The 16,181-nt window shown below is 41.9% G+C and overlaps 1 protein-coding gene across 1 annotated transcript; it reads left to right on the top strand.

The window, feature by feature from the left end:
- The first annotated feature begins 133 nt into the window (after positions 1-133).
- Positions 134-15,601, top strand: cfap52 (cilia and flagella associated protein 52). Its single transcript, XM_020654160.3, has 14 exons — positions 134-1,690; positions 2,200-2,399; positions 2,534-2,670; positions 2,792-2,920; positions 3,360-3,459; positions 3,678-3,794; positions 4,095-4,195; positions 4,325-4,495; positions 4,860-5,008; positions 5,434-5,579; positions 5,749-5,900; positions 7,163-7,265; positions 12,776-12,890; positions 14,045-15,601. The coding sequence occupies exons 1-14, from the start codon at positions 1,618-1,620 to the stop codon at positions 14,227-14,229; spliced, it is 1,878 nt and encodes a 625-aa protein (XP_020509816.2). The 5' UTR covers positions 134-1,617; the 3' UTR covers positions 14,230-15,601.
- Positions 15,602-16,181: the final 580 nt, after the last annotated feature.

The raw sequence follows: 16,181 nt of genomic DNA, 5'->3' as shown, positions 1-16,181 counted from the left end.
AAGCTTTTTTATTTCATAATGTACGACACTGGTTAAAGCTCCAGTAAAGATCTTTTTGCTTTGTGTTGATTTTGGCGCCCCCTGTAGACGAGCAGTATCTCTTTTTCTATGCTTATCTTGTCCTGTATACGACTGAGTAGTGTTGTCTGATTTAAAAAAAAAGATCTAATCTTGCTTTTTTTAAACAGTCTACTGAATCAGTCTGTGAGTATTCAGGGAGTGAAAAGGTGAAATGATGTTTTTGTACATGTTAAGTTCAAGCTCAAGACGCTTGAGATGCACGAGTGGTAACAAATCGTTACTGTCACAGCAAAATGATCAAAACAATCAACAAGAATATAACATACAAATCATTTGACAACTATGTGATATCTTAATATAAATACATAGCCTGTATACACATAAACATATGCAAAGATACATTAAATATAAGATAATTTCATTACTATCAATTAACCATTAAGTTAAATTAATAATAATAACAACAATAATAATAATGTATTTCCCCCCAAATCGTATAAACGTTGTGAATCATCATTTTCAAAGGTTTCTGATCATTCCTTAGACGGATGAATTGTGAATCTGGTTGGATGTTATGATTTTTATTAATAACACATTTTGTCCTCCCTTTTGTACCAACAGTTATATTTATTAGCAGGCTCAATAACTCACAAAATAAAATCATCCTGGCCTTGACAAGCATCAGCACTACACATATGGAAACACTGGTACAGTACAGCTGCATCACCTGAAGGCGTTGTTTTTATTTATTTAATGATTTATACCATGCATTGCATTTATGTTGCCTGTTTTTATACTGTGCTTTGTATTTTATGTCTTTTGTGTTGTCTTATCTTGATCCTGAGGCTGTAATAAAGTTCTGACGGATTGATTGACTGAAGCCAGATAGTCACACGTCCATAGCCTATCAACAACGATAACGTTAACCAGGAAGTGCTCGAGTGCTGACGTCAGCTCTCGTCAAGCAGAAGCCAGCTTTATCAAATGTGTAATGTTGTATAAAAAAGACAATACAACATTATTGTATTGTCTTTTTTATCCTACTGCAATTTTAAATATTCTTCTCCTATGTATTAATTTTAATATCTTATTGCTTTTATGTATCATATTTTATTTTTTATTTTTTATACATATTTTTTTAATTCTTATTGGTGTGCATTAGTCTCAATGATTTTATCAATGATTTTATAAACTAATTTTTTTTATCAATAACTTTTCTGCACTCTTGTAAAGCACTTTGATTTAATTTAATTTGTCTGAAAGGCACTATATAAATAAAGTTTGATTGATTGATGTTGTGTTGTATGTGAAACGGTTTAATTAAAAACAACACTTGCTTGAAACCTTTAATTTATAAGTGAACAACTGTTTGGCACGAAACATTTCCGACAGCACCTGAAGGCACCACGGACAGTGTCGAACGGTAGTCCAGCTCGTTGCTAGGTAACGTCTGTTGTGTTGATCAGGCCTGAACGGAGGATTTACTTTAGCGTTCGTTGTTTTTTTTTAATGGCAAAGTTATTTTTTTGATGAAGGAAATAATCTTCATTTGAACTTTTTAACGACAGAGGACGGGTTACTTTGTTTTTGTCCGTCATGACTTTTGAAACATCTAACGTGTCTGAACCGTGGCCTCAGCTCCAGCTGGAGTCTGTTATTGGGTTTAATGGTAAGTTTTTAACTTTACGGAACTTCGTGTCTACTAGTTAAATTTCAAACATGAAAATAACTAAATTTGCGATTAAATATTTCAAACAAAATACGACACCGTGCTCAAGACCAAAAGCAAGAGAACCAAAAACTGTAAATATTAACGGACGAAGCCTGAGTGACGTCACCCAGGCTCATCTGCAGCAGCCGCCGTGCTGGAAATCCTGTCTCAGCCTAACTTTCAGTCAACCTAACGACAGGCACAGGCGGGTTTTAAGGAGTTAGAATGTTTTATAAAACATTCTAACTCCACACAGAGAGGCTCCCCGTCCGACAGGGATTCAAACCAGGACCTTCCGTGCTGTGAGGCAACAGTGCCAACCACTGTACCACCGTGCAGCCCTGGATTAGATCATGAACAGGAGAAAGTTGTTATGTCTTAATTTAGATTATAAACTGTATCATAAACTTTCTTTCTCTATTCAACATGTTAATCATCTCGTGGTGTGTTGGTCTTTGTTTCATCAGGTCATGTGGTTTCTGGCCTGAGAGTCCACCCGGACAGAGAGCACCTGATCTATCCGCTGGGCAGCACAGTCATCCTGAAGAGAATCAAAGATGACAAGCAGGAATTTCTTCAAGGACACACAAACAATGTATCCTGTGTTTCAGTGTCCAGAAGCGGATCTTACATTGCCTCTGGACAAGTCAACTTCATGGGCTTCAAGGTAACCACAGTTATCATGCCTTACTGCTATTTTTTTAAGTCTTATTTGCTTGAGAAGTTTGGGATGGTGAAACAGATATTCCTCATTTATGTAGCCTGACATATTGACTACAACACAACAAATATTTTCCCAAGGCTCCGATTATAATCTGGGACTTTGCTCAGCGGAGGGAGTACACCCAGATGGTGCTCCACAACTCCAAAATAGAAGCGCTGTCCTTCTCTCCACATGACAAATACCTGGTGTCCCTCGGAGGTCAGGATGACGGCAGGTAAGCCGAACGACACACTTTTCGGCCAATTTAATTCCGCTTTTACTTAATCAGAACAGCAAGCTTTCAAAAACACAAAGTGTCGGTAAGAGTTGAAAATGTGACTTTACTGTGTTTTCAGAATTGTGGTGTGGAATATCGAGGCCAAGCAGGCCATCTGTGGGAGCCCAGCGTCAGCTCAGAGCGCTGGTGACTGCCTCACGGTGCACTTCTCAAACACTAATGACAATGTGTTTGTTTCTGCTGGGAGGTAAACACGCCTCCTCTGCTTGTCTACAAAGTCACAAGATATCTATTCATACATTGTAGTTGCCCCGCCCCCTCCTCATCAGAATCAGAATCAGGTTTTATTGCTAAGTACATTTACACATACAAGGAATTTGGCTTGGTGTATTGGTGCTAAACAGTTAACAGGGAAATAAAGCAAAACTAGCAACAACTTAAATAATACAGTATAAGAAGCTGTTACAATATATAAAATAGAATTATAAAAATAAAAAAAATAATAAAAATAAAAATAAAAAACACAAATCTACAAAAGGTGCAATGTAGGAGCTGTGTAGTGGATAGCTCATACATACCTACTGCCAAAGATGTGATGTCTCTCTAGCGCCCTCTCAGTAATGACGACGCCATTTCTTATTGTCATTCAAAGAACATTTTGATATCGCTGCTCTCTCTTTGGACAGTGAGACATTGCGAGTCTGGGAGCTGGACGTTCATAACAGGAAAATCCGGCCCACAGAGTGTCAGACAGGCAAGCTGAGGAGGATTGTCAACTGTGTCGAGGTATGATACTATTTTAAATTCATGAGTTTTATAAAGAGTTAGATTTGCCTGAAGTCAATAAGCAGTGCAGTGCAGCATTGATGCATTAAGAGGACAAACACAGCTCAAAGAGGATGAACATTACATGCAGATGTTTGCGGACCCTCAATGTGTTCATTTTGGTCAATCCCCCAAAACAACAACAGGCAATGTTAATACTGTTGTTGAAAACTCCACAGATTTCAGAGGATGACCAGTTCATTTACTGCGGCACCACCAGTGGAGACATCATGAAGATCAACCTGGAAAAGAGGCTCATGGCAGACTGTGGTCCGCTCAAAACCAAATACAGCCAGGTAGGTCGACACTTTGATTCTGTATAAAGTACTTCATCCTGTTTCTCTTCTTGTTTGTAGATATGTTTCCTTACTCATAGGATCCAGAATCTGTATTTTATTAAATGTGGAAACTTTTGGCTTTTACTTCCTGGATCTATCTCAGGCAAACAAGACGCCCCCCAGTCTGTCCAGATTTTGTTCTGCTGTAATCAAAGAGAGCAACACATGTTCTCTGAATATCTATGAATTAATTCCTCTGCGTCTTATATTTATGGTGTCTTATCTTAATACTCTGTAAACTTGCCTTCATGTCTGCAGGGTGTCAATGTCCTAAGGGCACTGAAGTCTGGAGACCTGCTGGTAGGATCTGGATCAGGCACCTTCTCTCTGTGCTCCAGGACTAACTTCAAGACTCTAAAGTGAGCTTCACAACGCATTAAGAATACTCATATTTCTTATTACCTCTGCATCCAGGGTACACTATGATGCAGACATTAGTAACAGTCAGCGGTATTTTTGATGCTTTTTTTCCTCCTCTCCCACATTAGGCAAGTCCAGCTGGAAAAGGGGGTGACGTCCATCGCTCTGAGAGGAGAGGGCCAGCAGTTCTTTGCTGGGACGGAGGCCGGTCAGATTTACAGCTTCAGTTATGACGACTTTAAAGCTGAACTCATTTCCACCAGCCACACCAGTCCTGTTAATCAAGTGGCCATATGTTTGTAAGTTACCGGCTGTCTCAGCTGACTGCTTCAATACTAATCATCTCTTATAACGTCTGACTTCAGTACCCCATTGTTCTCCACTAGAGGGCGACATTCACTGTCCTCCTCTTTACTGTCCTCCTGTAGAAGTTTATAAAAAACTGGTTTGACCTATTTCCATCGCAGAAGGCATTAAATCTAACTCTGTCATGTCATTTTGTGGATCCCTCGTTTACCATGAAGTTTAAACTCCTGAAACTGAAAGCAAGTTATTCTTAATCTCAAGAAGGTTCTCCTGCTTAAATACATTTAAAATAAAAACATCGTAAATGTATTTGACTTTAATACTACAGAGCTCTCTCTCTTTTTTTTCCTCTCGTAGTGGAACATCTGAATTATTTGCAACATGCGCCGCAGAGGACATCAGGGTGTGGCACATACACAAGCCCAAAGAGCTGCTGCGCATCACCGTACCCAACATGACCTGCAATGCTGTGGACTTCATGGTCGACGGACACAGCATCATCAGTGGTGGGAATCAGAGAAACCTGGGAAAAAAAAGGCTTTTCAGCTTCTTATCTCCGTGTATCATTCACTTATCTACAACAGATCACACTTATAGGACAAATTAGATTTTAAGAAACAAATTCAGCCTGTGGCCTGTTTTTTAATTTCTATTTTTGATCCAAGCATGTTCAAAATTTCTTGTATCAAACTAATACATAAATAACAAAATTCATTTTTGGGGGTAATTTTCTAGTTTTGGATTCTACATTAAATATTTTAAAAATGAATGATACACAGATTTGTGTTACTACATAGAAGTTTACATTTTTGTTTCTCAGCTTGAGCTGTGTTTGGATCAGTATGTGTGCATACTGTACGTGCTGTATGGTCTTTTTAGTGACACAAAAAAAACAACAACATATTCATCACTGACATTTTTTCTCTGCTAGCATGGAACGATGGTAAGATTCGTTTGTTTGCTCCGGAAAGTGGCCGTCTCATGATCCTCATTCCCAACGCGCACAGAATGGGCGTGACAGCGATCGCAGGCACCAGGAGCTGCAGGAGGATCGTCAGTGGAGGAGGAGAGGGGCGGGTCAGTAGACATAATCAATCTCTGATTTACAGTTGTTGAGAGCGAGGTGCAATGTTCAGACATATTATGAAAATACAAATCATTGAAACACCAAAATATGATTGTTCTAGTGTAAAACAGATTTCCTGTGTGTTGGTATGAGTGTGGCTTCACCTGTTGTTGTACGTAGGTGTGTGTTTGGGAGCTGCAGCCTCATGGCCATAAGCTGCTGGACACCATGAAAGAGCACAAAGCCACCGTCACATGTATCAAAATCAAGAGCAACGACAAAGTGTGTGTCACTGCCAGCGAGGACGGCTCCTGTGTCATCTGGGACATTGAGTAAGTAGTCCATATGCACACCCAAACACAGCAACACACACACACACACACACACAGCACTCAGTCTGTATCCTCTCAGAGTCTTAATCCTAAAGCTGTTTACACACATTCACCCCCGAAGATTCTTAGAAAATGTTAGGACAGCCCGCTCCTGAAAACCTTCCTGAGTTTCTTACTCTGATGTGTCCCTAAACGAGGGGTCATCAGTAGAGCACAAAAATCACACAACTCGCTCACGGGGGAATTTTCCTCAACATCTCCTTCTGCGCTCACACATCTGCTCATGATGGAAATGTTACTACACAGGTGCTGGCAGGGAAAAGTCAGGTTGGCAGCCGTTTTGCTTTCCCGCATGCAACTCACCCACAGAATCTGGACATTTCCAGGAGTTTTGTGCATGTGTGAAAACACCTTAATACAGGTGTTGCATGAACCTCCATTACGGGGATCTCACGTTAGTTTATGATGGTAGAATGAAATCCCTTCCACAAATGCAAAGCCTGAATTACTTATTTAAACTACAAGGTTAAAGAAAAACATGATGTAGAAAAATCAGAATGATGCACAGAGAGAGAGAGAGAGAGAGAGAGAGAGAGAGAGAGAGAGAGAGAGAGAGAGACAGAGAGAGAGACAGAGAGAGCGAGAGAGAGAGGAAAGCTTAAGCTTTTCTTTGGTGCCTGACTGGTACAGTAGGAATAATAAGAAATCCAGTTTGAGGAGAGCTTAGAGTCTTTTAATCCATGAGCGTCTTTAGAGAGGAGAGTAAACCTGTACAAACTGTTACGGTGGTCGTCCCTTTTTTTACTCTCTCTCTCCTCTCTCTTCAATGAGTAAGTCTGTGCATTAGTGACTTCCGGACTCTATTCATCAAGTGTAGTGTGGATTTACTTCTTTTGTGTTATTACTCATAGTAGGAGTAAGAGCTTTTATGAATGTAGATTGGCAACCTGTTTTATTGTGACTTTACAGAATGGGGCTCATTGCATTTAAAGAGACACACACACCAAACCGGAGCGTTCTGAGAGAGCTGGTTTATACAGGGTCACAAACCTCCTCTGGTGCTTGATTCATGTTATATTTTGACCAAAGCACAGCACAGATGTTTCATTTAGACCACAGGGGGACTGTTTGAGAAGGTGGAAAAGGGGGATAATATGTCCACTTAAAAGCACACGTCATTTTTTCATAGCTATACTGGTATAAGTCATCTTTCTCTCTCCTCCTTTCTCTTCATTCTCGCTCTTCAATATTTCCTGCTGCAGGCGCTTCAAGAGTCTTCGTCTGTTGCTCGCCAACACCATGTTTCGTTCAGTGTGCTACCACCCCGAAGAATACCAGATCATCACTGGCGGCAGAGATGGACTGGTAGGTTTCTTAATTATAATAACTTTCCTTATTATCCCGACCATTATATCGTACGACTGTGGTACTTGAACCAAGAGAATGTACAACCCTAGTTCAAAAAAGTTGGGATACTGTGAAGTACAAATAAACACAATATGATGATTTTGACAACATTAAAACAAAAAAACACAAAGACATGATGTCATTGGTTTTGGAAAATGACATGTCTTATTTGCATTAAATTCCAGCTCACATTTAAGAAAAAAAGTTGGGATGTTGTCATGGCAACTAGAGGTGGGGGAAAAACTTGATACAGCACAGTATCGCAATGTTTTGCGTGGCAATATTATATCATCTCATGACCCCCAGGTATCCATGTTTTTATTATATTAAAGGCAAGGTTGCTAATTTTCAAAAACTAGCGTGATTTTGAAAGTAGGATTCCCTCAGTGCTACGTCTGCACACACCCCCTCCCCTCTGTGCTCCCTCAAAAGCCACACTTACATGCACGATCGCCGTTGGTCCAGAAGCGGACCTCAGCTCGTCGCTTTGCGTGTGGGCTCGTGCACGCAACGGGTAGAGAACGAGCAGCAAGACCTTTTTCAGAGAACAGGAGTTATTCATTTCTGTCAGGACCTAAAGACGATTTCTACTGAAATCTTAAAAAGTGGATCTGGAGAAAATTACCAACCCTGCCTTTAATAGCAAATTATTTTTTTGGTTGCTTAAGGGGTTACACAATTAAATTTGAACAAGTTGCATCATTAAAAATTCATGTTCCAGTTCGATTAGACTGAAACACCAACAGTTCAGATAGTTCGGCGCATGCAGCCTTTTCCAGAGTTTTACTTTGATCACAGTTTCGGTCTGTCTGTGGGCTTGACTCCCATCGTGTAGAAACAAAAACACTGAAGTGAGATGAACAGACTGAGGATGTTTTCTTACTTGAAAAAACAGTTCTTGATTCAGTTTAATTTTGTGGACATAATATGCAGTCAAAAAAAGCTTCATCCTAACATATATGTATCACAATTCTCATTCTGAAATCACAATAATATCGTATCGTGAGGCCTCTGGTGATTCCCACCCCTCATGGTAAACACTCTGATGCAACACTTCTTCTCTTAACAACACTCTGTACTGGTTCTGGGAACTGAGGGGGCCACGTTCTGTCATTTTGAAAGTGAAATGTTTGACCATTCTCGCTTAACGTAGGATTTCAGCTGTTCAGATTCTTCTTTGTCTCATTTCATGTTTCATAATGCTCCAAACATTTTCAGCGGGTGACAAGTCAGACAGACAGTAATGGCGGGAAAATCCCACAGAGTGCAAAGAGACTGGCACTCGATAGTCAACATCATCTAGACGTGTCATTATGCTGTTATTATTATTATTGTAATCTCTCCTCAGTGTGCAGTAGAGAAAGGGAACACTCGCACAGAGATACACACTTGCATGTCCACTGATTTGTCTGAAAAGCTTGTAATTTGTTTTCTCTGCTCAACACAATGAAACCATCGTGCAAGTCACTGTGGTGAAAAAACACTCAGCCCTGTGAGTCTGTTATTCAGGCGTCATTTGATGAACTGGGATGAACTTGTTTCCATGCGGTCAGAAGTTCAAAAGCGCAAGAATGAGAAGCTTGTTTGCTTGATTGTGCTCTTCATGCCACACACCCTTGAACCTGGCCTACCCGCTAGACCCATGCTGTCTCCTCCGCTGCATGCTGAGCGCTAAGGACAAGTTGTGCTGATTAATGCAGCGCTGTGGATGTGCTGAGTGAGCCGAGAGAGAGAGAGAGAGAGAGAAAAGGAGGGATTCAGGAAAAATAGGGAGTGCTGTGGTGTTCGTGCCTTCCTGCGGATGTGCCTATACCACCCAAGTGCCAGCCAGATCCACCATCTGCTCATCCCAGGACACAGGCGCTCTGTCTGGGAGAACAAATACCGACACTCTGCTCTCTCTCTCTCTCTCTCTCTCTCTCTCTCTCTCTCTCTCTCTCTCTCTCTCTCTCCTCTCCTCTTACTCACCCCTTCATCACATCCCAGCGTGCTGCGAGGAGTAAATTCACAGCGAGCAAACCACCCGGATGAAAAGAAGAAGAGAAAACATAGACAAGAGTGAAGGATGAGGCAGAGGCTGTAATAATGAGGAAGAGTGAGGAAGATGACGCTTGTTGATGGTGCATTTAGTTGAGACTTTATGACGCTTACTGAAAGTGTGTCTTTGAAGAAGAGGCGATTGGTTTCATGTCCCACCACACTTTCTCTCCTGAGTGTTGCCAACACAACTTTGTTACTAAAAGTTTCACCCACGATTGCGATACTTTTCAGAAGCCTCTTATCTGTATCTGTCTATAGTGAGAGTACATGCTCACCTTGACTAAGGCCAGCTGTCACTCACAGCTTCAGTGTCTGGACACGGTGACCGTCCAGAACAAAGTGGCTCAGAAGTGGGTCAAGCTCACCGACAACTTATGATGCCAACTTAAAGACAAAAGTTATCAATGCAGTATTTTATATAATGTATATACTATGGCCATCTAAGATCAATAAATTCTCTACCCTGCAGACACACACTCAGAGTGTAATCAGAGAGAGAGGGAGAGGGACAGAGTGATCTTTATTCTCCATAAAAACCTAGAATGTGTTCAGGGTTTTGAAAAGGAAGTTCTGGCTGGAAGTCGTTTAACGCTAACTGCTGGCTTCACCAGAGTTACTGAGAAATTGGCTTCCATTGCTCGAGGCATAATACAGATGATGATGGTCAACGGGTTCTGAGATTGCAGAGGGAGAGACATCCACTGTTAAGTTTCTGCCTTTAGTTTGAAAGTCTAGATCCCAAATATAAGGCCTATGGTTTCAGGTGTGTTTCAATGGAAAAAAAATTCTTATATTCAAGCCAATGAAGGCAGGATTTGTGTATCCTCCTTGGTGTGTCAGGGCCTTTACAGTTCAACAGTTAGCCTGACGCTTTGGACTCAGTCCTGCTTGACACAGGTAATTAATTTCCTGGTGGCCGATGTCGTGGCGGTAGGCCAGTTTCCAAGGCCGTGGTGGAGGGATCGCAGATGGTTGTAGACGACTCACACAGGTGGGAGTCTCTAATAAGCTGCTGAATCGAGATAAAGAAGAAGGGGAGAGAGGTTGTGACTTTGGCAGGGAGCACAAAAATGGAAGATGACGGGGAGAAAGGAGGAGTGTTTCAAGCAGTTTGCTCCTGCCAAGGTGGAAAAGATTCTACTTCCTGTCGGTTAACACAGCAGAGACACGGCTGACTCTGAGCTGAATTCATTTACATATCTTGCTCTGATTTGGTGCTGAGTTCAATGATTTCCAGACTTTGTTTTTTGGTGTTTCATAATGAATCATTCCCCACTCCTCCGGTTGTAGCTGTTGTGTTTTTCTAAAGTCTGCTTTGCAAAGTCATTTTGTGGAAATGATGTCAGCAAGCAAATCCATCTTAATAAGCCCCTCTGTTTCACTCAGACTGTAGTTTCAAACGCCCCCCCCCCACATGAGCCTTTTGTTCCTCTTTAACAGCAGCATTTGATGTGTGTGTGTTAGATTACTGTCTGTGTTATTTCCCCTCCTTTAATGCTTCAGAGGCAGAATAATGAAAAAAACCTGTTTCAGAGGCTTTTTCTTAAACGTGATTATTCTTATCAGCCGGCTGTAGCGTGAACTCTTTTACAATTATCCAGCTTATGTACTGCTGCACATGATCTGATCTAATTGAGGGAATTATCAGAGTTAACCTTTGTCAAGTTGTTTTGTCACGACTCACGACATGATGGCTCCCAAAGATATACTTATTTATTTACTGTGTGCATAAAAGAACACAACGTTTTGGAGGTGGACAGGCTCGAAACGTTGTGTTCTTTTATGCACAAAGTAAATAAATAAGTAAATCTTTCTGATTTTTTTCGACTCAGCACCTAAATTAGTGATTTGTGTGCGTTTGCTGACTTTTTCTGCAGTCGTAACATTAAAGTCATTTTCCTGTAGTTATGACATCTTTAAGTTTGGTGTTATTTCAGTTTAACACTTGATTGTTGTTGAAGCGTGCTCTGTTTAGTCTTTTACTGTTTTCAAAAGCGTCCAAGGCTTTTTGAGCGTTCATCTGGACTGAGATCAGCGCTGAGGTGTTAAACTCATACACACAGGATGAAAAAAAAACTGCTTTTGATGATGAAATCCATCTGGCTCCCCGTTTACAGCACCCCGACTTTAAAAGACACGATCGAGTTGGTCATATAAATAACAAGAAAGCCCTGTTGTTGGTGTTCAGGGCGCTGTGATGTTTCCGCTGGCGGCGCTACAAATAACTTCAACTAACAATTGGCTTTTTTTGTGAGACTCGATACTTTGACAGCCGTAAAGCTCGGGGGATGATTACATCTCATTTGGATCAGCAAACACAGGTGTGTGTGAGAGAGAGAGAGGTTGATAGAATCAAAGCACAGATCTACTGATTCCCAAACAGAGTAAGAAAAGACAGACAGCAGCGAGGGGAGCTTGAGGTCACATGTTACCAAAATAGGAAATAATAAGGTTTATGATGATGTGAGAGAACAACAGCGGTGAGAGATGATGTCATCAGCATCATCTATTTTTAATTTTAATTTTTTTAAGATTTATTTTGGGGCTTTTTGGGCCTTTAATGTAAAGATCGGACGGTGGAAAGAGTCGGAAATCAGGGAGAGAGAGAGAGAGTGGAGACCGAGATGTGGGAAAGGAGCGACAGGCGGGATTCAAACCTGGGCCGCCCGCTAGGAAGACTAACCGCTGCCCCACCAGCGCCCTAGCATCATCTAAATTATAAGCCAACATGCTGTTCAAACTCAGAATGTGTGTGATTAGCTGATTAACTGCCTTCATGTTGTCACCCTCCCCAGATGTCATCAGAATGAATAGTCAGTTCAAAGCCAGTCCAAATGTTGTGTTTAAGCTGTAATGCAGCTGCCCACCACTAGTGGGGGCTGTCGCTCTGGTTAATGGTTACTGCCATCATGTTCTATTACCCGGAGAGGAACCAGCACAGTGGACAAACCTGTGTCAGGTTAAACTGATATCTATAACCACCTGACCCAAGCAGTGCCTTACCACAGTCAGCACAGGCATGCAGAGGTCGACCTGTAACAGCGTGTCCTGACAGAGAGCGCGGCGAGCGAGCGTCAGCGACAACATCAGCCGTTTGTTGACGAGCCGCATAAAAAAACAAAGCGCCACACTTAAGTTTGTCCTCCTTCAAAACAAAAGCACTCGATGTCAAACTGTTGGAGAGGGGAAACTGAAATTCACAAAGCAAAGAATTTAATATTTAAGCATTTCCTGTCTCGCCTCAGCTGTTCTATCTGATAAAAGCAAAAGGTTCCAAAACATGTCATGGGGTCATTCATGATGCTCATTTCTTTTGTTGAGATGCTTCAGTCTTGAATGTGTTCATATTTTCAGCGGTTAACAATGCTGAGCGATGATTTACCGCAGCCACACTTCATAGTTTGTTGTTTGTCCATTTCCCCCGTCAGATAACCTACTTTGATGTATGTGACGGCGAGACCATCAGAAACATGGCGGGCTCGCCGTCGGGGGCCGCCATCAATGCAATAGACATCTCCCAGGACGGCAGACACTTTGTGACAGGTATGCTCGATGACGCACATCTGCTGCTGCTTTGCTGCTTTTAGTGATTTTCCTGTCAATATAATTCACCCAGAAATAATGAAATCTATTTTACAACCTGAACTGTGAGAGTTTCTAATAACCTGAATGTGAGCGTGACAAACATTGTTTATTTTTTAAATACTGTTCAGTGTTTAATTTTATTTTTTTACTCACTTGGCTTTTTCACACATGTGCAGAGGATCGGCTGCATGTGTGAACACAAAAGGCAGATTTGTGCAGACGGGATGAGCAGATAGAAGGACGCAGCAGGCGGAGAAAATGACGTTTTTTATTTTATGTGTCATGCAGGTTATAAAGCTGCTTCCTACTCTTTTCTACTCACCAGTACATTCGTTGAAGCTGTATTACATGTAGCGTTGATATCGACAAAAAAGAATCCTGTTTTCTTCTGAGCGTCTTTTTTTCAATTGTTTTTAATGAGGAGAGAGCGTTCGCAGCAGCAGGCGGTCACCTGGAGAAAAAGCGCAGCGCCCATCGTCTTTTGCCTGAGCGCTATGCTGTTTTTGTACGGCCTCTTTGAGCGCTTCAAAATGAAAATCTTCAGCCCCCAGCGCTCTTTTCCAAATGTATGATGATATTCCCCGTAGTTTTGCCTCCTACAGATCGTGTCTTGTACCCACATCTTCCTCGCTCCGTTTCTGATCAGGAAATAAACGATCTTAAATATAAAACAAAGAGTAAAAAAGTAACGGAGCAGTGTCGATCATACAGCGGCCGTTGTAAACAGACTGTTGTCATAGAGACAGGATGGACGTGCAGAGCTTTTCTTCTCAGCACACAAACACTTTGTGCGAGCACTTGACGTCGGCCTCTGCTGCTTTGTCTGCCATCTTGGATTTCCGCATCATCCTTTTGCGTCATTCCTTGCCGCCTGAGACAACTCAGACCTCCGGTCCGACGGGGCAAACCCGGTGTGAGGGACAAACATGAATAAGTAACTCCAAAAGACGTCAGGAGTGCATGTGTGAAAACAGCTTCAGATGAGTTTGTTTCATCTCTCCAGAGCCTTTTGTTTTTTCATCTCCTCCGCTGACACCGCAGCGCATCCCTCACCTCCAAACTCCTCTCAAGTCACTGACACATTCTTCTTCTCCTTTTTTTTTTTGTGACAGGTGGAGATGAAAAGATCGTGAAGGTGTGGGACTTCATGGAAGGGGACGTGACCCACGCCGGGGTCGCTCACGGCGGCAGCGTCACCAGCGTCAAGCTCTGCTGCAACAACAGCACCCTGATCAGCACCAGCGCCGACGGAGCCATATTCAGATGGAGGTTCCCCCACCCTCCTTCTTCTGCTTAATGTAACACCAGTCCAGAAATTACTCATAGTATCCAAACTCCCCCCTTTCAGAATCCCTCCTCTCTTAAAAAGGTTTTCATCAGAATTGAACACTAGTACATTCAAAGTGAAGACAGGATCACACTCTGACTAAAGGAAATAAATATAGTTTCATCAAGCAAAGCATATAAACGATTTTTTTTATCCATTTTTCTTCAGAGAAAGAGGATTCAGGTAAAAGTGAAGAGATTACACATTTCTTAGCAGTGTAGTCTCTTAAGTGGAGATTCCCCTCAGGAGCTATATTTAGGTGGGAATTCACAGAGCTTGGATTTTAAAATGACACTTCAAGGCAGCAGAAAGGTATGCTTCACATCAAAGTGCCCGCATTACGCTCCTTCACTTCACTTTTCTTTTTTACAACAATAGGATTCATGTCATACTACAGGCTTTCTGCAGAGAGATAAAGAAAAACCACAAGAATATGTAAAGACAAGGCTGCATTTATACAGTACATTAAACTGGAACAGATACGATTCCCTCGCTCTGTAGAGACGTGGAGGAGGCGAGGGATTCTTTGCCGCCTAAGCGCGGCCCGCTGTCAGCTAATCTATCAACAGCTACTCCCTGAAGGATTCTGGTTAAAGAGGGAGAGGTAGAGTAAAGCAGAAAGCCCTCCTCTCTGGCTGCTGCCTCTTATCTGAGGCCATTCTCCCCATTATTGTTCAAAATGGCTTTCTAAATTATGAATTACCTCCCCCCCTCTGCTTCTCCAGGAAAGTGGGATGGCAAAACCTGCAGCAAAAAACTGAGCCAGAAAAACACTGCATCATTATTTATTTATTTGAGCTTTCATCCAACTTGCTTATGAGCAGGTGCAGGTCATTTCATAAACAACACATTTTGACACGTCATTTCTTTGTTACACTAATGAACCATGTGTGCATGCTTCTTAATAACGGAGTAAATAATAGAAACACTGGAGAGTGCACCAACTTATCTGTTTCAATAAATTAGCACATCTGGCCCGCTAAATTCAATCTTTAGTTCTGCTGAGCTGTGAAATTAAGCTGCATATGATTAGAATGGGAATGTAGCCGTAAAAGATGCTGGATCTCCCCCCCGTGTTGTAAACCAGGAGCTGCTCATCTAGTGTCTGGCTGAGTGGATCCCTCACATCCATTCTGAGCCTCCAGAAAGCTCCACAAAGTGTCGCACATGAACTCTACCTCAGTAGCAGCAGCATGTCTGTGTGTCAGAGGGGCAAAGCAGAACTATTTATAAGAATCTGAACATGTGTCAGTAAATACTGGTGTGTCATAGATGAGTTTAAACAGTAACACAGGGCCAAAGCAGAAAACTCCTAAGACCAGGACCAAGACTTACCTGAGACCAGAGTGCTCCGAGACCGAGTCAAGACCAAGACGATAAATGTCACAGAAAAATCATCAACTTGTGCGCAGAGGGGCGTGTCACTCACTTAGACCGTTACAATGGTGCGCAATGAATCTTGGGATATGTTGGATCGGATGGATCCTTGGTGGAAAGGAGGATGTATTCTGAAGGAGCCTTTGAAATGGGACAGCCTTCAACGCCACACTGTGACGTACTTAGGAAGCTTTTGAAGGATGCAGCCCCTAAATTTGGACAAAGCCACAGACCTGTTTCCCTTCTGATACATGATTGGTCAATACTAACTGACCCAAAAAAACAAAAACCAGAACACTTTCAGAACGGATTCTGCATTTTTTTTAAGTGTGTGAACAGAGATTTTTGACACCTAGTCTTCAATGATGGAAAAACAAACATTGCTGCTCCCAGAGTCGATATCATAAATCTGTAATAATGGTGGAAAATGGATTGCTTATAGCTTTTAACATGACACAATCTACCAGTAGAATTAGAGGCTAAGAGGTTATAGTGGGCTATAGGGTCAGCGCATTGACCGACATACGGCTAATTGCTGCTGCTGG

The sequence above is a fragment of the Labrus bergylta genome, chromosome 1 (assembly GCF_963930695.1).
Source record: "Labrus bergylta chromosome 1, fLabBer1.1, whole genome shotgun sequence".
In the NCBI taxonomy this organism is placed as follows: Eukaryota; Metazoa; Chordata; class Actinopteri; order Labriformes; family Labridae; genus Labrus; species Labrus bergylta.
The sequence above is the reverse complement of the archived record's forward strand: the minus strand, read 5'-3'. Positions and strand labels throughout refer to the sequence as shown.

Coding starts and splice junctions, on each gene's coding strand:
- cfap52 (XM_020654160.3), top strand. CDS start 1,618: ATGACTTTTGAAACATCTAACGTGTCTGAACCGTGGCCTCAGCTCCAG. Junction 2,400..2,533: donor TCAACTTCATGGGCTTCAAG/GTAACCACAGTT, acceptor TATTTTCCCAAG/GCTCCGATTATAATCTGGGA. Junction 3,460..3,677: donor GGATTGTCAACTGTGTCGAG/GTATGATACTAT, acceptor AAAACTCCACAG/ATTTCAGAGGATGACCAGTT.